This window comes from Osmerus mordax, chromosome 6, assembly GCF_038355195.1.
Source record: "Osmerus mordax isolate fOsmMor3 chromosome 6, fOsmMor3.pri, whole genome shotgun sequence".
Lineage (NCBI taxonomy): Eukaryota > Metazoa > Chordata > Actinopteri > Osmeriformes > Osmeridae > Osmerus > Osmerus mordax.
The window spans coordinates 14,733,602-14,755,306 of record NC_090055.1 but is presented as its reverse complement, the minus strand read 5'-3'; the positions used below and the strand labels follow the sequence as shown (position 1 = coordinate 14,755,306).

The 21,705-nt window shown below is 41.3% G+C and overlaps 1 protein-coding gene across 4 annotated transcripts in view; it reads left to right on the top strand.

The window, feature by feature from the left end:
* The window catches only part of LOC136944112 (ankyrin repeat and IBR domain-containing protein 1-like), a 79,309-nt gene that overhangs the window by 10,415 nt on the left and 47,189 nt on the right, over positions 1-21,705 (top strand). For 3 of the 4 annotated variants that reach the window (XM_067237718.1, XM_067237720.1, XM_067237717.1), the window contains 3 exons: positions 12,346-12,566; positions 20,495-20,583; positions 20,677-20,821. In XM_067237718.1, the coding sequence (XP_067093819.1) occupies positions 12,346-12,566; positions 20,495-20,583; positions 20,677-20,821 (455 nt within the window). The remainder of the gene's footprint in view (positions 1-12,345; positions 12,567-20,494; positions 20,584-20,676; positions 20,822-21,705) is intronic. The other variant, XM_067237719.1, reaches the window with a different exon arrangement.

Below are 21,705 nucleotides of genomic sequence, written 5' to 3'. Positions count from 1 at the left end.
TGGAAAACGTCGCTCAAAAAACAAACAGTGCCATTAAACTCATAATTTTCCATCAGAGACAGAAACTTGCCATATTTTTTCAACTTTGAAGACCGGAGAAACACCAGAATATCCTCTCTAAGCTCACAAAAACGTTTCAATGCGTTTCCTTTGCTAAGCCATCTAATGTCATTGTGAATGAGCAAATCTTTATATTTAGCAGACATGTCAGCCAATAGCTTGCGGAAAAGACGGTGCTGTAAACTGGAAGTTGACCGGATAAAATTTATGATTGCCATGACAGAGTCCATGGCCTCTTTCAAATCACCTCTGAGCTTGGCACACAGGAGGCTCTGGTGGATGAGGCAATGAAGTGATCTCATCTGCGGAGCCACAGCTGCCATCCTCGCAGTTAATCCGTGCTCCCTGCCGGCCATCGAGGGTGCACCATCAGTCACCAACATGTTGACGCGCGCCAAATCCAGGTTGTTCACTTCAAAGAATGAAACGATTTTGGTGAAAAGAATCTCACCAGTAGTACGTCCCTCCATGGGAATTAGTCCAAGCAGATCCTCACGAAAACATTCCCCATCAAAAAATCGCACAGAGGCACAGCTGTGCAACATCATTGTTATCGGTGGACTCATCCACGGCGAGAGACATCACTTCGGCCTTCCTCAGATTTTCCAAAAGCGTCTTGAAAACCTCCGATGCAAGGGACTCCACTCTCATATTTGATGAGTCAGATATCGGAACTTGCTTGATGGAATCGATGACGCTTTTTCGTGTTTTCTCATCTGCTACCAACTCCTCAATGGATGCTAGCATACACTCCTTGACCATCTCGGAGTCTGTAAACGACTTTTTCTTTTTAGTCAATATCCATGCCACTCGTAATGATGCCACCGTTGCTCTCTCTTGATCCGTAGAGGCCCGAAATAAAGATTGACATCTTCGCTCATAACAGGATTTAAGGCTCGTTATCTTCTGCTTCCGAGCAGCAGAGCCCAGTGGGAAAGTTGCATCAAAATTAGCATGCACCGTCTTCAAATGCCTTCTCAAATTGTATTCTTTACACACGGCAAGGTACTCATTGCTGATTAAACATACTGGGTTCTTTCTATCCACAGTAATAAAAACCTATTTCTCTTTACATTCATTTTTGAACTGCCTATTTTCTGAGTCAACTTTCCTTTTTTTTTAAGGTGGAGAGAGAAATTTTTCGTTAGCGCAGGTGGAAAGGTATGAGTCAGAATATTCATAGTGATGCACTCTAGAGCGCGAAGGGGCCAAAACAGTGCCTGTTTACTTGGCTTAAACGGGTGCATACCGCCACCATACCACCACCCAGCGTCGGAAATACACGAGGGCAAAGGGCAAAAATGCACCTAAGAAATATCATTTTGCCACTGATATCACTAGGAGAGGGGCAAAAATTGCCCCCAAAACAAACGTTTTGTAATTTCTTTAATCTATCCAGTATTTGCTTCAAAAACAACTTAAATGCGATGTTTGCTCCGGAGGCAGAAGCGCTCATTGCCATAGGCAGCAGCACTTACTGCTCGCTTTGTGCCGCATTTGACGTCAAACGCGTCACAAAGCAAGGGACTCAACGGAGGAGAGCCCAGGGGTGCGTTTCCCGAAAGCGTCGTAAGCCTAAGTTGATCGTAGAATCCATCGTAGGACGAATCTTAGTTTTACTGGCCGTTCCTAAAGACATCGTAGCTAAAGTGTCTCTTGGAAATTCGTAACTCTTGAAAGTGCATAGATTAGCCTACTCCTTACGAGCATGTTTGGGAAACGCACGTAAGAAATATCGATGGTTTCGTTTTTTGCTCGATCGTTGCTACGATCCATCGTTATCGGGAAACGCAGCCCCGGCTGATAAGCCGAGTGCACCAGCTGGGCGTAAAAAAAGTTGGTCTTAACTCCTAGGTCGGTCTTAGCTACGTCCGACTTTGTGATTTGAATTTACACCAAGTGCACCAAGCTTGACAGACCACGGTCGTAGCTACGCCTGGTTTTAAGATGCACGTCCTTGTTGAAAATGCGAAAGCGTCGATCGTTGCCAAGCAACCCATTTAAGAGCCTATCCAAAGCGCACTCTATAGCTGGCCTATCTCCCTTCAAAACAAGCCATGGGTTAAAAAAACAAAACAAAAGAAAATAAATTTCTGATAGAGAAATTAGAAAACTTCTAGAGTTGTTTACTCAGAATAGAAGCGTGCTCACGGGGAAATTTAATAATAGGCTATCAACACAAACAAACAGAAATAATCAGTTTGGAAATCGATCACCAATCAAATTAACAGTGGATTTGTGCGATGACGGACAAATCTTTCTCGCCTTAATGCCCTTTCCATATGTTGCCTATAAACAAGATGCGCTGCATGTGCGATCAAACTGTTGTACATTATAATTACCATGTAGCCTATATTAGTCCGATTTTCCAACTTACTTCATTACTTATTACTTCTAAATATAATAAGTTATAATTATTTAAAAAAATATATATAACTTAATAGTTGTAAAAAAACAAAACAAATATGATTGTCTGATTTCTTTCTTTGTAAAAAGAATCTAAGAAAACACTTTGAATCTGTAGACTACTGCTTAAGTCTTATTTTTGCCATTTGGTGACAATTGCTCGTATACTGTTAGCCTAAATAAGCATATTTATTATCTTGAACAAAGGTTAAATGTTATTTCACAATTTTCAAAAAGTGCCCCCAATTTTTTTTAAATGCCCCTGGATTTCAGTCAGTGGGGGCAAGAATTGAAAAATATATGTAAATTTCCTACCCTGCCACCACCTACTGCACGTGAGAGTATACATAGTCACGAATGATTATTATTATTAGGATTCCTCCGTGAGGAGGAAACCTATTATTATTATTGCTAGTTTTATTATTATTATTATAGTCCCATGGGAGTCAATGGCAGCCCCTAGAACCATACGATAACCTTTTGTGAAATTTGCTACACTCATTAAGGACAGTCGCTTCTATACTTACACAAAGTTTCATGTCTCCCATTAGACCACTCTAGCGCCACCAATGGTTCAATGTTGGACTTGTGTTTACACACGCAACTTTTGAACCGTATGACTGATTTTCAAAAATGAGGTACCATTGGATTCCCTGGATCAAGACGAGTTCACCCTATGACGTCAATTTATGGTTATATAGATTTCCCGCCATTTCCGGTTTTATCAAAAACCTTTGAAAGCCTACTCCTCCTACAATTTTTGTCCAATCTTCCCCAGAATTGGCACACATCATCGTCAGAGCAACCCTCACTCAATTCTTCAACAGATTTTGGATTTTCACAGCCGTTTGTCTGGTACAGCCAATCAAATTTGGCAACAAAGCAACCAAACAGGAAGTTGGGTCAAATCTCAGCAAATCTTTGAGATATCAACACCAAACTTGGTGGAAGGAAGACACTACAACATGTTACCATGTGCAAATGCAACTTCATATCTCCAAAAATGATTGATAAAAAGCAAATCGAATTTATCGCTAAAGCTAAAGTAATGCTTTACACATCCGCCAGTCAAAAACTGATACTCTGATTCAATCACAAGTTCATATGAAAACTATTGAGAATGTTTAGTACACAAATCTGAGAAAAAGATGAAAAATAGATTTTTTGTGAATATTTGAAAAATGCATGCTTGGTTAATTGCTAGGGATATTTCCAATGTAATGTCTCCGCTTGCTCCTCAGCGCGCGCTCCACATTCTCACACAGTCTGCCTTTCCCTTGACACACGCGCAAGCTTGGCAAGACGCACACACAACATTTCAAGAGATTGTGGGCTGACCAAGCCCCCACTCATTCCTTGGCTTGAAGCAAAGGCCCTTGTGGATCCTGATGGTATTGCATTTCAGATTTGGTATCCCATTGGGGGGAAGTCTGCAACATGGATTTTTCTATACAGTGACAACTTGTGAAGAATATACATTTTTCAATGGTTCGCAATGTTACGAGGAATCCGCCATTGCTGCTTGCAGCTATATATTTTTTGTTGTTGTTGTTGTCATAGTCACAAACTGAATGAGGTTACCGGAGCACACTCCGGGGGCCAGTCCAAATTAGCTCGGGGGCCGGATTCGGCCCGCTGGCCACCTATTGAAGAGTCCTGTTCTATAGCATTTGAAATTGAAACGTGAAATTAAAATACAGTGCCAAGAAAAAGCATGTGAACCCCTTGGAGTTAACTGGTTTTCTGCAGTTATTTGACGAAATGTGATCCTCATCCAAGTCACACAATAGACAAACACTATATGCTTAATTTCTTGTGTTTTTATCAAACACTCATTAAATATTCACAGTGCTGGAGGAAAAAGTAAGTGAACCCTTAAAGTTAATAGCTGGTTAAACATCCTTTGGCAGTAAGGACTTCAAACAAGAGCTTTTGGTAGCTCAGGATCAGGTCTATTGATGTCATTCAACAGCATCTCAAGTTCAAGTTCGTCTTTTATTGTCAGATGCACAGAACAACACGGTCAGACTGGGCACTGAAATTCTCATGAACAGGGATGTTTGCCAGTTCCAATTACCGTAATTTTCGGACTATAAGGTGCACCTGAATATAAGCCGCAGCAGCTAAATTGAATGATGTGTACATATATAAGCCGCACTGGACTATAAGCTGCAGGTGTTTTAATGTTTAATTACCATATGTAAGGGTTCGTGCACAGAGGGGATTGTCGGGAAAGAGATGGCTGCTTGAGGAAGCTCCCATTTATTAACATTTCAACAAACAAGTTGCATATTTGCATAACGTATTCAAGTGTTACCAGTGTGCGAAATACGGGGGGGGTCCGGGGGGGCTCGACCCCCCCGATTAACCCATGAGCCCCCCTGAAAGCCTCAAAAGCAAAATTTGAAGGCGGTCTCAATTTGTTTCTAAATAAATAAATATTGTCACTAATGGTCACAAATTTTTTTGAAGCTCACCATGTTCAGTATTCAGAAATCAAAACATTTATTCACCATTTATTTTGCCAAGCGGAGCCAGCCTGTCCTGTGCGTCAAACAGAAACGTTGAGAAGTCAATGGCTAGCAAGCGAAAGCTAACCAGAGTGTCAATCATTCACACACTTTGGGTTCACATCCTAAAAGGTGGCACTCAGAGATGAAGAGGCACCGAATGACAATGCTGTTGCAGCTAGCACAGTGGGCCCACTCACTACCAGAACAGAGGATCATCTCCCACCCAGTGATTCCCCAGAAGAAACGAGGCCGAGTGCTCCGAAGACGCAGCAGGTGCTAAGGTAACGTTAGCTGCTACTGCTGCTAGCACAAGTGACTTGCCGGCTGGTTGGTCAACGAAGCAGGTGGGCGCATGGAAAGACCGCAACTGTCTCCGATAGGCTATACCTGGCATTTATTCATTTAATTGCTCTTGTAAGTGCGCCAGATTGGTGCCAATTATTGTCATGTCTGCATTGTAATGCACAACTTTGCCTCTTATAAAACAACATGCATCTAAACAACTTTAGCCAATGCAACCTCTTATGTCAGTGTTGCTTTACGAATACTAGCCTACCATATAGTTGTAGATTGTAGAATACTAGAATAATAGCATATCGGATTATCAAAAATAGTTAAGTGTGTGTGTGTTGTCATGTAGGCTATAGACTGATTGTCTTGGCTTGCATCCATAAAATAGTTACTGTAATGTTATACCTACTGCCAGTAGCGGACTGACCATCGGTAGCGCCATGTTTATTTTACATAAAGCTCCAAAAACAATTTTTCGCTCAAATCAGCCAAAATAATTGGCTCGCGCGCCATGCGCGCTCACATTAACTGTAGAGCTCCCTACTAGCATCACATCAAACCCCCCAAAAAAAGAATGTACATGCAAACTTTCATGCAACTTTTCAAACTTAAACGGTTCGCTCCCAGCGCACATACCGGCAGTGATCTACAGCAGTGGTTTTCAACCAGTGGTCCTTGAGGGAGTGCTAGGGGTTCCCCATCAAAATTAGTTAATTGCATCACAATCATTTAACCACTTAACTTTGGCTATTTTTGAAAAACCTTGAAAAAGTGTGCACATCTTTGAATATTTATATATTTTTTAAAGCGAACATTTACTGATATCTTAGTGTCCGTTAGCTGTAAAAATCCATAGATTAGCCGCACCGTTATATAAGTCGCAGGGTCGAAAAATTTGAAAAAAGCGCAGCTTATAGTCTGAAAATTACGGTATGTCTTAAAGGCTTTAGCTATTACTCATGGGTTCTTCTTTGCCTCATTGAGGATTCTGCATTGTGCCTTGGGAGTCATTTTGGCTTGGCACCCACTTCTAGGAAGAGTAGCCAGTCTCCAAGGACATGTCTCTATAGACAACTTGTCTAACTGTCGACTGATGGATACTGAGATAGCTTTGTATCCCTTTCCAGCTATATGCAGATCAAGTACTCTCGATCGTATGTCTTGAGAGAACTCCTGTAGCGGCTTTAGGCTTATGTAGGCCATCCATAAAAATAGGCTGCGAGAGACTAAACACTGCATGAGTGCGGTCAACAAAAAGGTGTTCACTCCTAGACTCACCCCCTCTATGAATGAACCCCTGAAAAAAGTACCCTTACCGCCCAAACCGTTTTTGTTGAAGTAAATAGTCTTTGGGTTCACATACTTTTTCCTCCAGCATTGTGAATGTTTAATGGGTGCGTTCGATAGAGTTGAGATTTTTTTTTCTTTACATCTTAATCACATTTGTCTATTAGGAGTCAGGTAGCTGAACGGTTAGGGAATCGGACTAGTAATCAGAAGGTTGCCAGTTCGATTCCCTGTGACAAATGATGTTGTGTCCTTGGGCAAGGCACTTCACCCTACTTGCCTCTGGGTGAATGTCCCTGTACTTACTGTAAGTCGCTCTGGATAAGAGCGTCTGCTAAATGACTAAATGTAATGTAAATGTATTATTCTGACTTAAATGAGGATAATATCACATTTTATGGCAAATTACTGCATATCTACATATACAGTCAGGTCCATAAATATTTGGACATTGACACAATTTCCATCATTTTGGCTCTGTATACCACCACAATGGATTTGAAATGAAACAATCAAAATGTGCTCTAAGTGCAGACTTTCAGATTTAATTTCAGGGTATTTACATCCAAATCAGGTGAACGGTGTAGGAATTACAACACATTTGATATGTGCCCCCCCCCTTTTTAAGGGACCAAAAGTAATTGGACAATTGGCTGCTCAGCTGTTCCATGGCCAGGTGTATGTTATTCCCTCATAAAGGGAGTTCGTTATTTCATTGACAAGGAGCAGATAAAAGGTCTAGAGTTCATTTCAAGTATGGTATTTGTAGTTGGAATCTGTTGCTGTCAACTCTCAATATGAAGTCCAAAGAGCTGTCACCATCAGTGAAGCAAGCCATCGTTAGGCTGAAAAATCTAAACAAACCTATCAGAGAGATAGCAAAAACATTAGGTGTGGCCAAATCAACTGTTAGGTACATTCTTAAAAAGAAAGAACGCACTGGTGAGCTCAGCAACACCAAAAGACCCGGAAGACCACGGAAAACAACTGTGGTGGATGACAGAATAATTCTTTCCCTGGTGAAGAAAAACCCCTTCACAACAGTTTGCCAGATCAAGAACACTCTCCAGGAGGTAGGCGTATCTGTGTCAAAGTCAACAATTAAGAGAAGACTTCACCAGAGTAAATACAGAGGGTTCACCACAAGATGTAAACCATTGGTGAGTCTCAAAAACAGGAAGACCAGATTAGAGTTTGCCAAAAAACATCTAAAAGAGCCTGTACAGTTCTGGAACAACATCCTATGGACAGATGAGACCAAGATCAACTTGTACCAGAATGATGGGAAGAGAATCTTTAACACCTCCCTTGAGACATGCCATGTGCCAGCCTGTCTCAAGTCCTCAACCATCATCCCTGTGCCCAAAAAGCCAAGGCCAACAGGACACAATGACTACAGACCCATCGCCCTGACCTCTGGTAATGAAGTCTTTCGAGCGCCTGGTGCTGGCACACCTTAAATCCATCACTGACCCTCTACTGGACCCCCTGCAGTTTGCCTACAGAGCCAACAGGTCTGTGGACGATGCAGTTAACATGGCCCTCCACTTCACCCTACAGCACCTGGACTCCCCAGCATCCTATGCCAGGATCCTGTTTGTGAACTTCAGCTCTGCCTTCAATACCATCATCCCCGCCCTGCTTCAGGACAAGCTCTCCCAGCTGGACGTGCCTGATTCCACCTGCAGGTGGATCACAGACTTCCTGTCTGACAGGAAGCAGTGCGTTAAGCTGGGAACACAAGTCTCTGACTCCCGGTCCATCAGCACCGGATCACCTCAGGGCTGCGTCCTTTCTCCTCTGCTCTTCTCCCTGTACACCAACAGTTGCACCTCCAGTCATCCGTCCGTCAAACTCCTGAAGTTTGCGGACGACACCACCCTTATTGGGCTCATCTCTGGTGGAGACGAGTCTGATTATAGTTGGGAAGCGGCCGACCTGGTGCAGCCAGAACAACTTAGAGCTCAATGCTCTTAAGACAGTGGAGATGGTTGTGGACTTCAGGAAGAACACAGCCCCACTCACCCCCATCACCCTGTGTGACTCCCCAGTCAACACTGTGGAGTCCTTCCGCTTCCTGGGCCCTATCCTCTCCCAGGACCTCAAGTGGGAACTGAACATCAGCTCCCTCATCAAGAAAGCACAACAGAGGATGTACTTCCTTCGGCAGCTGAAGAAGTTCAACCTGCCAAAGACAATGATGGTGCACTTCTACTCAGCCATCATTGAGTCCATCCTCACCTCCTCCATCACCGTCTGGTACGCTGCTGCCACTGCCAAGGACAAGAGCAGACTGCAGCGTATCATCCGCACTGCTGAGAAGGTGATTGGCTGCAATCTGCCTACCCTCGAGGACCTGCACACCTCGAGGACCCTGAGGCGAGCGAGGAAGATTGTGGCTGACTCCTCCCACCCTGGACACTCCCTGTTTCAGTCACTCCCCTCCTGCAGAAGGCTGCGGTCCATCAGGACCAATACCTCATGCCACAAAAACAGTTTCTTCCCTTCCGCTGTTGGCCTCTTCAACAAGGCCAAGGGACCACACTGACTAATGACTTCTTGCTTAAAACACACAGCTTTTTGCACTGCATTACAATAATGGTATCTTGTACATTTGTATTTTTTGTAATTTTTGTATTTTTATATTGTAATTTACGGCAATTTATATTTTATTTTATTGTATATTTAATTCTATTCTAATCCCACTTAGTACTGCTAGTTTATGTACCCTTAGTATAGATATTTAAATTTTAGGTATATGTTTATTATATGCACCTTCCTGCCAAAGCAAATTCCTCGTCTGTGCAAACTTTCATGGTGATTAAATCCCATTCTGATTCTGATTCTGAAGAGTATGGAGAAGGGAAGGAACTGCTCATGATCCAAAGCATATCACCTCATCAGTGAAGCATGGTGGAGGTAGTGTTATGGCGTGGGCATGTATGGCTGCCAATGGAACTGGTTCCCTTGTATTTATCGATGATGTGACTGCTGACAAAAGCAGTAGGATGAATTCTGAAGTGTTTCGGGCAATATTATCTGCTCAGATTCAGCCAAATGTTTCAGAACTCATAGGACGGCGCTTCACAGTGCAGATGGACAATGACCCGAAGCATACTGCGAAAGCAACCAAAGAGTTTTTTAAGGCAAAGAAGTGGAATGTTCTGCAATGGCCAAGTCAATCACCTGACCTAAATCCAATTAAGCATGCATTTCACTTGCTAAAGACAAAACTGAAGGGAAAATGCCCCAAGAACAAGCAGGAACTGAAGACAGTTGCAGTAGAGGCCTGAAGAGCATCACCAGGGACGAAACCCAGCGTCTGGTGATGTCTATGGGTTCCAGACTTCAGGCTGTCATTGACTGCAAAGGATTTGCAACCAAGTATTAAAAGTGACAATTATATTTATGATTGTTAGTTTGTCCAATTATTTTTGGTCCCTTAAAAAGGGGGGGGCACATATAAAATGTGTTGTAATTCCTACACCGTTCACCTGATTTGGATGTAAATACCCTGAAATTAAAGCTGAAAGTCTGCACTTAAAGCACATCTTGATTGTTTCATTTCAAATCCATTGTGGTGGTATACAGTGCCAAAATGATGAAAATTGTGTCAATGTCCAAATATTTATGGACCTGACTATCAGTGAGGGGGAATAAATTATTTGTTCCCCTGCTGATTTTGTATGTTTGCCCACTGACAAATAAATGATCAGTCTATAATTTTTATGGTAGGTTTATTGAACAGTGATAGACAGAATAACAACAAAAAATCCAGAAAAATGCATGTCGAAATTGTTATAAATGTATTAGCATTTTAATGAGTGAAATAAGTATTTGACCAAACTTTAAAACATGATTTAGTACTTGGTGGCAAAACCCTTGTTGGCAATCACAGAGGTCAGACATTTCTTTACCCTTGTTGGCAATCACAGAGGTCAGACATTTCTTTACCTACAAGAAATGTCTGACCTCTGTGATTGCCAACAAGGGTTTTGCCACCAAGTACTACATCTCAGGAGGGATTTTGTCCCACTCTTCTTTGCAGATCTTCTCCAAGTCATTAAGGTTTTGAGGATGACGTTTGGCAACTCGAACCTTCAGCTCCCTCCACAGATTTTCTATGGGATTAAGGTCTGGAGACTGGCTAGGCTACTCCAGGACCTTAATGTGCTTCTTCTTGAGTCACTCCTTTGTTGCCTTGGCCGTGTGTTTTGGGTTATGGTCATGCTGGAATACCCATCCACGACGCATTGTCAATGCCCTAGCTGAGGGAAGGAGGTTCTAAGCCAAGATTTGATTGTCCCCCGTCCATCGTCCCTTTGATGCGGTGAAGTTTTCCTGTCCCCTCAGCAGAAAAACACCCCCCATAATGTTTCCACCTCTGTGTTTGATGGTGGGGATGGTGTTCTTGGGCTCAAAGGCAGCAGCATTTCTCCTCCTCCAAGAGGAGTTGAGTTGATGCCAAAGAGCTCGATTTTGGTCTCATCTGACCAACACATCACCCAGTTCTCCTCTGAATCATTCAGATGTTCATTGGCAAACTTCAGACAGGATCCTACAGGATTTTAGTCCTTCATGGCGTAGTGTGTTACCAATAGTTTTCTTGGTAACCATAGTCCCAGCTGCCTTGAGATCATTGACAACATCCTCCTGTGTACTTTTGAGCTGATTCCTCACCGTTCTCATGATCATTGCAACTCCATGAGGTGAGATCTTGCATGGAGCCCCAGACCGAGGAAGATTGACAGTTCTTTTGTGTTTCTTCCATTTACGAATAAGCTCTTTGGTCTTGGCCATGGTGGAGGGTTTGGGATCTGATTGATTGATTGCTTCTGTGGACAGGTGTCTTTTATACAGGTAACCTGTACAGGTAACAAGTCCCTGTACTTACTGGCAGTCGCTCTGGATAAGAGCGTCTGCTAAATGACTAAATACACCTGTCCACAGAAGCAATCAATCAATCAGATTCCAAACCCTCCACCATGGAGGCTTTGTCTCTCACTGTTCAAATAAACCTACCGTTAAAATTATAGACTGGTCATTTCTTTGTCAGTGGGCAAATGTACAAAATCAGCAGGGGATCAAATACAGTTCTCTCACTGTGTGTGTATATATATATATATATATGTATGTATGCATACACACGCATACACACGCGCACACACACACACACACTCTGGAGGCCATTGCTCATGACGAATGGGCTAAGATTGCTCAGGAATGCTGCCAGAAGATGGTGTCTGGCAATGCATCTTGTTTGCTGCAGGTCATAACAGCAAAAGGGTACTCTAATAAGTACTAAAGATGCATGCCATGAAGGCGTTGAAACATTTTTGGACTGGAGAAGTCACTACTGTATAAGTTGCATTTTCTGTTGATTTCGGGGAAACCACTTGACGCATCCATTGTGTTGAGCTATTTCAATAGCTTTTGTTAGATTTATTTCATTACAAACAGCTGTCAATCTGTACATTTTTACAATAAATCTGATTTGCAATGGGGGATTAATATTTTTGCAATGACAATAAATTTTTTGGGGTTCCCTTTGTCAGACATGAACTGTTATACTTTTCTATAGTTTTGTTCTTCATAAACTACAGGGTTTCATTTTCAAACGGTATCAATTATTCGTATCTCCTTATTTCAAGTCCTGTGCTACAACCTTTTGGGGCTGTCAATTTTGGTTTGAGGTTAAATTGACCTGTCTACTCGTCACGTTCATTTCCTTTGTCAGTTACTATAATTATAACTGTGCCAAATATTTTCGTTCTTTCTTGGGGTACAGATTGGGACAGGGAAAAGCTGCTGGAGGCCTGGATGTCAAACGCAGAGGACTGCTGCCAGCGTTCAGGGGTGCAGATGCCCAATCCTCCCCCCAGTGGGTACAATGCTTGGGACACTCTGCCCTCACCAAGGACTCCACGTACCACCCGCTCCTCCATCACCTCACCGGACGAGATCAGCATCACTCCCGGGGATGAGGACTCCCCCCTAGTAAGCCCCCAAGTAGTAAACCACACTATGTTTACATTAGCTCAGAAATAAAAATAATAAGGGTCCATTATTTACTTTGCTTCCATATTAGTGCTGGGACCAGGGCCAGTGGATTTTGTATTTGGCACAACATGTTACAGAAACTCCTACCCTGCACATCAGGTTGTGGGCATCATGAATGAGGCAGGAGTATTTTTTTTTTTTTCATGTGAAGATGGACATGTCCATGTCTGAGATGGACATTTACCAACATAGACATAAGATTATTTTATTTATGGAGGCATTCAACCCAAATACATGGATTTCTACGTCTTGAACCGTCAGTGTATCTTTGTCTGGGGCCTCCAAAACACCTAATCAGTGGAAAACCAGGTTCAGTGATCTCAGAAGGAGTTAAGGAAGTACATCTACTTTCGGAAACAGTAGTCTACTATTTCACTGAAGCATTAACATCATGACATTAGCCTCTGTTGCCTGGGCAACACATACTACAGCGGTCTATGATGCATCTGTTTTCAATCGTTAAAATAAACATTCCTCACAAATACATTTTCGTTGTAGGATTTATTATGACATTACATTACAAGTAAACGATTTGTTGGTGAAATTATCATTACCTGTGGTTTCAAACCAGTGTTGCTCACTGCAACGCTGTAGCCTACGCGAGACACACTACAAAAACATCTACACAGCTGTTTAGGAAGTCAAACGGCGACAGAACATGTTCGGCAATCAAGTCTATACTAACCTGAACTTCATTGCCACTGCCTAAACTTTGTCAATCTCTTCATGAAAATAATTAATTTCAGCCTAAACCGTACAATGGAACGTTAAATCGAATTCAACCAACGCAATCGTTACCAAGACGAACACAGCAGTAGTCTAGTACTGTACTGTAGTAGTACAATTTACTGGGGCAGCTTCTCCACATAGGGCTATATTGCATTTTGCCTTGTTACTGACAATGATCGCTACCAGTGAGCTTTTTATGAATGAGTGATTTTCCACTAAATAAATGTCAATCTTATTTTACGTTTTTGGGGGCATATTTTCAGTTAGCAGATGGTACTGTTTGAATCGCGATTCCATCTTCTACTGCCGGTAACGTTGTACAATAATCTTAAAAGGGGGTTCTTTATTAATTAATGAATGCAATGAGTAGGCTAAATGCCTGAAAATATCACAAGAATGGAAAAACTTAAAAGGACGTTTAAGTCATAGAGATTAGGCAAATTTTTACACCGGTCTGCCAAATGTATTCGTTTTGATTCAACTATGAGACTGCTGATCACCATTCCCTCTTACATTTAGTCATTTAGCGGACGCTCTTATCCAGAGCGACTTACAGTAAGTACAGGGACATTCTCCCCGAGGCAAGTAGGGTGAAGTGCCTTGCCCAAGGACACAACGTCATAGGCATGACCGGGAATCGAACTGGCAACCTTCAGATTACTAGCCCGCTTCCCTCACCGCTCAGCCACCTGACGCCCTTGCAGGGGAAATGAGAAGACAACTATTTCATTCTACACTTCACTCTTAGAATTTTGAGTTGTAAATGAGCAAAAAAAAAAAAGCTTTTAAATCTATGTAATCTTTATAAATAATAAGGCTATGCATTTTTATATAAAATATACAGAAATATCAGTTGTAAAAATGTCATTAAAAAACGGACCCCTCTGCAACCGACGCAAGCAAGCACACCCTACAATTTCCCCAGAAATTGTACCCTCTAGTTATACTTATTCTGCCATGCGAGTCTATGGCATCCCGTAGAACCGCTTGTGAGAAAGTTTTGAAATTTGGCACAGTGGTTGGGGATAGTACAGTGGCTCTTGTCACCAAGTGTCATGCCAGTGTCTCAAGCACTAGAGCGCCACCAATGGGGCAAAGTTGAAGGTGTTTACATACGTAACTTTTGAATCTTATGTCCTATATTCAAAAATGAGGTACCTTTGGATTCCCTGGATCAAGACGAGTTCAATGCACGCAATTGCGTCATTTCCGGTTATTTGGAATTTCCGCTATTTCCGGTTTTATCAAAAAGCTTAGAAATGTTTCACAGGTTTGTGTTTTTTGTGTTCAATCATCCCCAGATTTTTTCAGTTTTTCAGTTACAGCAAATCAAAGATGGCAACGAAGCCTCCAAAAAGGAAGTGAGGTCATATCTCAGGGAATCCTTGCTGCATTGACATCAAACTTGGTACAGTGACATGGGACCCTCTCCTGAGGATGTCCAAACAATTTGGTATCATGTTACCACTGAGAGGGGCCGCAGAAAGCAAAAATGCGTTTTGGACAATAACTGTTGATTTGTTTACCTTAAATAAGTGATTCCGGTGTCTTGTGATAACTTGGGAGATCCCATGTCTGACACGTGTTAACTTGTGATACCAGCCAAATTTATGCAGCTGCCATTTTCAAGAAATTAAAAAACGTTTTTCCGCTACCCCTCCTTTCAAAGTTTGTCCAATCTTCACCGTCTTTGACACAAATTATCTTCAGGAAGTCACAGCACTGACAATAGCTCACTGGGATAAGATGGTCTCCTGTGAAGTGCAATGTCATAGGTTCAAATCCAGCCATAGCCTTCAAGTCTGTCATGATACTGATTATCTGTTTAGTGAAACAGGAATCCAGGTACATCACAGTAGTGGTCATAGCAGTATAATCATAATGGTAATGTTTCATTCTGAGGGGATCTCTACTCAAGAAGAGCCAGAACTCTTTTGCTTTGTAGATAAGATGCTGCTAGTCAGCGCATCGGATTTCTTGCATCTTGTGTTTAGGAAACCTGACATGATTGAGTGAAGTCAGTGGTGTAATGGATAAGACGCATGTATTCAAGTCAGAAGGTTGTAGGTTTGATCCCCTAGTCTGCCACATAATTTTGTATTCATAAAAATAGTCATAAATACAATTTATACCTTTTAAACATGCATACACAAACAATTTACAACTTTTTTGACAACAAGATCATTGTTACATTAACCATATGTACTTGGTATGTGCAACACTAAGAGAACCCTACAGCATTGTAGTGGAGACGCTATTGGTTCCCAACATGCCTTGCTGCAGGACAAAAAGGATACTGTCGGGGATTTATGTAGTTTGAAAAAACATTATTTAATTGTGTATTGCTGAGGTAGTGTTTAGATTGTTGTGTTGGAGGTAGCTGTTGGCTTGGGTAGTTGTCAGTCACTCTAAATGTGAAAGCTATCGAACTAAATGGCTTGGAAAATCTTTTTCTGCACTCATTTTCGACTGTAGGTAGTGCTACAGGTCACAGACACATTTTTTATTTTATTTATGATGGCTTTTTCTGAACACAGATATTTCAACCAAACTGGGTGTGTTGCATGAGTGCAATAGCTTGTTGTGACCTGCTTGTTGCACGAGTGTCATGTAGACCATGTCCTGCTCTAGACTGCTTGCAGGGCTCAACATTAACATTTTTTGGCACTGGCCCCACTGGGCCAGTGGGTTTGAAACTTACTGGCCCCAAGACAATTTTTACTGGCCCCCCCCTCCAAAAGTTGTAATTTATCATTGTTACAACAAAACCAAAGACTTCTAAGTTGTGTTATTCTGTTAACATGTTTAACCATTTATTAAACACATCCTGGATATAAAAAGAACAATTCTCACAGATCACATTTCTAGTGATAAAAAATAAAAAGGTTGTCAGCCAAACAATTGACTTTTAACCTCAAACATGACGTGCTCTCTTCCCTGCTGACAGCCATCTCTGCACAGCTCTGTCAGGCTGAAACTGAAACCTCTGGTCCCTCAATGCTAATATATAAAAGCTTCCATAGCATTTCATCAGTATGATACTAAGTACCCAAGTCGACACCATTCTTCTGCTGCAGTTCAATAGCCTGGGGGAACGAGGTGAACGGCTGGCTCGTCTTAATTACATGATATGCCGTTGTTATAAGTCGTGCAATAACACGATGGGCATCTACATTTAAATTCCTGACCAGCATGGTCAACGGCCTGGAAGATGAATTGTCAACCATCCGCTTAGCTGTCACGCAAACCAGGTGCTGTCTGCTAGCATGGCTGGTCAGGGATTGTTTTTGAAAGTAGTAAAAAAAAACTAAAAATAGTCGGTGCCTGTGTAAAAAGATCCACTTTTGTCTGCTTTAGACGGGAACATACGACAGACGACACAGTGCATCTTCGTTCCATAAAAAATTGCTTGCGTTTGAGCTCGTAGCTCTACTTCGCTGCCATCTTAACTTTATTGTCTCGCGCCAGTTGTTAAAAAATGTATCGAGAATAGAGAATTACAATTTGACAACCACTCGTCACTCAACTCTTGATTTGCAAAATGTGCGCCCCACAAGCTGAAATTATTTATGCATTTAGCAAAACATATGAAGGATGTTAACTTTTACAATGCGAATTTTGTTTTCAATCAATAATTTGCAGTGGCCCGATCGGGCCAGTGAGTTGCTAGTTTAACTGTCCCGACGTTACTTTTTACTGGCCCCGTGCCATCGGGCCATCATTATTGTCGAGCCCTGGCTTGGCCCCTTCATTGCTGCTTGCAGCTATATTTAGTTTTTGTATTGGGTAAAATTGGGTAAACACGATTGGTGGTTCGATGGTTCGTTGTGAACCTTTGGGTCATGTGACCCGAAGGCAGCACAGGGTATCCCTTCAAGGTAAGCATCAGTCATGAAATACACACCATTTTTTAAAAATCTGTTATTCAAGTCTTTATGTAGGGTTTTTCCTGCATAGAGAATTAAGAGGCAGTCACCTCAGTCAAATTTTGTGCCGCCTCCAGCTCTTGACAAAACTATGATGGGTGTCTTCATGGAAAACACAATTTTCTAAAAAGCGATGCTATTGGTGCATTTCTGTTGTTTATAACTGCAATTGCGGCATTATGCCGATATGGTAGAGCTGTATAGTAATAAGAAAAGTGCATCGGGAAAAGCGCTGCCAAAACTGCCTTCTGAGAATGTTTCAAGTGGCGCCCTGATATTTCATGGTAGTTCATACAGGTGAATATTGTGTCTTTTGGAGCCAAGCCAGTCATTATTTTATGAAAGGGTTTCCTAAATTAAGATTACATCACATCAGTGTAATGTATTCAGCTTTTTGTTTAGTAAAGTTGGCTAGCTAGCGGCATAAAATGAAAATGTTGATTTAAAGACGCTAACTAGTTTCTTTAACATCTTCCAATCATAAATATTTCTGCACTCAAGATTGTACTAAATGATTGAGAACACTATCACAATTCATTTACAGTATGTATCAGACTACAACAGAGTTTCTTAAGACATGAATGTAAAAAAAAAAAACTTTAGCACACTTGTGTGCAACAGATAGGCTTACTTGTTATAGAGATACTTGTTGCCCATCGATGGACCAGACAAGGAGGCCTTGGACTACAAGGAATTCATGAAGAAGTTTTTTTAAATGAATATAGGAGGCTAAAATGTTCTGCCTGTATACTAAAAATCAAAATGTATTTGTATAGCCCTTTTTACAAGCAATGTCACAGAGGGCTTCACATACGCCCACAGAACTGCCCCTCAACCAACCTAAACCTTCAAGGAAGACATGGAAAACCTCCAAGAAAAACTCACAAGAGGAAAAAAAAAAAGGAAGAAACCTTGGGAGGAGCTATTCAAGGGATCCCCTCCTCCAGAGACTCGTGCATTGCTTGGTATCATTGTTCCCGTATCAAGTGCAGCTTATATTCCAGTGTGGCTTATACTCAGATTTACAAACACAAAGCTATTTTCCGCAAAATACGGTACTGTGTGTGGAAAAACAATGGCTTTAATGCCACTAGTGCCCAGTGCCCATGATGCAGTTGGTGATTACAGTTATTCTCAGTGGTTTCATGCAAATTATTATGTAGCCTTCATTTGTCTGCTGTTTCCTACGTTAATTATTGCTTATGTTTATCAAAATGTATTATATCGGTTCTCTGTTCATTTGTCTTACCACTTCAAACATCTAGACATTTAGTTCATAACATAAGTCATTACATGCACAATGGTTGAGCCAGTCATATTTGTTGGCCTAATTTGCCATACAGCTTGCATGTACATTTGCAATGTGCAGGCAGTTTTGACATCAGTAAACACATAAGTTTATGTAACAAAATTCACTGATCTGTACTGAAAGTATATCCACTTTATATTGTCAGCAAACCCATTTGAAAGCAGCTGATCCAATGTCACCCCAACAGTCAGCACTATGGCCATATTGGTTGTGAAAGTGAATTCGCTTCTAAATAACAAAACAGAATATCCCTATTTTCCTTGCTATGAACTCCGGTGTGTTCAGAGCTTAGTTTCATTTAATTGCGAATGCCTTAGTTAAATGCATTATTTTATTAACAAAACAAAATTCACTGAAGTTATCATATAGCCTCCGATACCCTCCTAGCGCACATGCTAGTGAGCTGAACATGTCTGAAAAAAATCTGTTGCAAAAGTTGCTGTGTAACGTGAGGGGAAAGGGATGACGAGAGGACTAATCAGAGTGAAGGGGCTGGAATGAGTTCCCATGAAGCCCATGGACGCACGTGAAAGACAAGAATTAGTTAAAAAAAATGTTTAAATGCTGATCCGAACAATCACGAGAGTTTCCAGTTCTCCAGATAATCGTGAGAAACTAAAGTGGAACAAACACACCCAGATTCCTGGAATTAATAGAGAGATGTTCAACTACCCTGTAATAAAGCCACATTTTGCAGGTTATGTGTAAATCAAAGTTATTTATAATAAATACAATATGCCATAACACGATGATCATTTTCTTTAATAATAATTATTAGAAGGAATATTTACTACTTGTAATTAGGTTACCACCTCTGCCTTATTTTGAGCCAAAAACCCTTCCTTATGTGAGTGTGTATTCATGTGTAACAGCTGATTATTATCAGATGAGGCTTTTGATAAGTTCATCAAACCTTGGTTTCGGTAGTCCTTTTCTTTGCATGCATGTGGACCATGGCAGATATTGGTGGTTTATCAGTCTACGTTTTTTCCGTTCTTGTGTGATTGTGAACTCGTTTGATGTCATCTTTCATTGCCCAAGTACGGTTCCAGTCCAAAGAACACAAGTCACCAACAACGCCTAAAATTCCCGGATGTGTTCTTGATCTGCCCCTTTTATCGAGATGCATCAGTTGGTGACTTAACCAGCGAGAATGCATCTGATATCCCACAAGTCATTACGAGATGCTAGGAGAACTGGAAAAACTTCACAACTGTGTTTGAAATTTTCTTATTTCAGGTAAACTGTACCTGTAAATCAGCATCTGAATAAAAATGTGACGAGAAATGGGAAGTGTAGTAGGCTTATATTTTTTTTCAAGAAACTGCTCATTTCTAAATTTGCTCCAACTTTTTCGATTAGCTAGATAACGTCATTCAGTTCAATGCAGTGGGATTTGGTTTGTTTGGAAACTGCATAGGTGAATATTCAGCATCTTTTGACATCCTATGAGGTCCCAGACCCGGTCCCGCTCTGGTTTACAGTAGTATGCAATAGTTAATTTAGCCAGCAAAGACTAAGGCTAGCACAAAATGTAATTACTGTTAGAGGGACAGTTTATTAGCTTTTGTAGTTGATTTTTACTTTTGAGAAGTCAAACCAAATATATCACTATGGCTATACATTGTCTTCATTAGTTTGCTGTCCGCAAGCGTTTCTCAAACTCAAGGCACTAAAATATGGACAGATGAGGGAAAGACTAGTTTTGAGTTTGTCTAACTTTATTAAAGTGTGAGCCTTAAACAGAGATTTAATAAGATTTAAGACTTGTATAAGGTAATGACCTTATACAAGTCTTGCACAGGTCTTGCCCCCAAAACATCTGTGGGAGAGGTATTTTAATGATCAACTACCATGTTATGCTTTGATTCTTAATAATCTCTCAATCTTTTTTTGTCTTGTATTTTTGATAGTGTGGTATCTGCATGAGCACCATCTCCATCTTTGAGGAACCCATTGATATGTCATGTGGTCACGAGTTCTGCCGGGCATGCTGGGAAGGGTGAGTTGCTTGTTTGTTTCTTAGTAATTCATTTGTGAGCAATAACTCAGGAGTGGTCACCAAAATGTGTGTCTGTATCTTGGTACGTGTAAGGTTCCTGAACCTTAAGATTCAGGAGGGGGAAGCCCACAACATCTTCTGCCCTGCTTACGACTGCTTCCAGCTAGTGCCTGTGGAGGTCATTGAAAGCGTGGTTTCCAGGGAGATGGATAAGCGTTACCTCCAGTTTGACATCAAGGTATTCACATTGTCAAACGTAACACCAATCTATTGCACAGGGAAATATACTTATTTCAGTACAAATAAGACATTTTCTTTCTGTCAATCAGAAAGACGTGGTACTCAATGTGGATATTTACATAAATACACCCCTTTCAGCCATTTTGAATTGCATTTCGTATTCCATGTCACCCTATGTAAAGACATCAATTCTACACATCTGTTCAAAATTTCAAGTCAATTGGATCTTTGGTTTAAGAGGAGATGCATTTTAAAGATTTCCCCAAGTTTTCACTGTACAGGAAAATCCATCATGGCTGACCTTATGGGTCCTTGAGGCTTTTTTGATCCCCATGAAAAATGAGGCATGTACACCAAGTTTCAGAAGAATTGGAGCAATGGGGTGGAAATGCCATCACTTTGATAATCTGACTTTAGGGCGTGGCCTGTGGCGCCCCCTACAGTCGAAGGTGTCCCATATTTGGTGTGGGGGTACACACTCGGATGTAGTATCAATGTGCCAAATTGGAAAATGTGTTACCAATAACATGTTGAGTTATTGTGGCGCAAGGAGAAGAAGATTAATAATAATAATACTAAATATAGCTGCAAGCAGCGATGCGGGTTCCTCCGCAAAATGGCAAAATATTATAGACATGTACACTGTTGAAGATGGAGAGTTGGACAACAAGAGAGCAAAACTACTTTTGCTCTCTTACTACTACTACTACTGGCCATCAACAATAGCCTGGATGGGGATTTGAACTTATGAGCATTAGGTTACAAGTCAGTCTTTCTATCCTCTCTGCTACACACCAACAGTTGAGATTTTAAGAATAGAAAGGGCAGAGTATTAGCTTTGGTCAGCTTTGGGACAAAGGTTAAGAAACGGTTGACATTTCT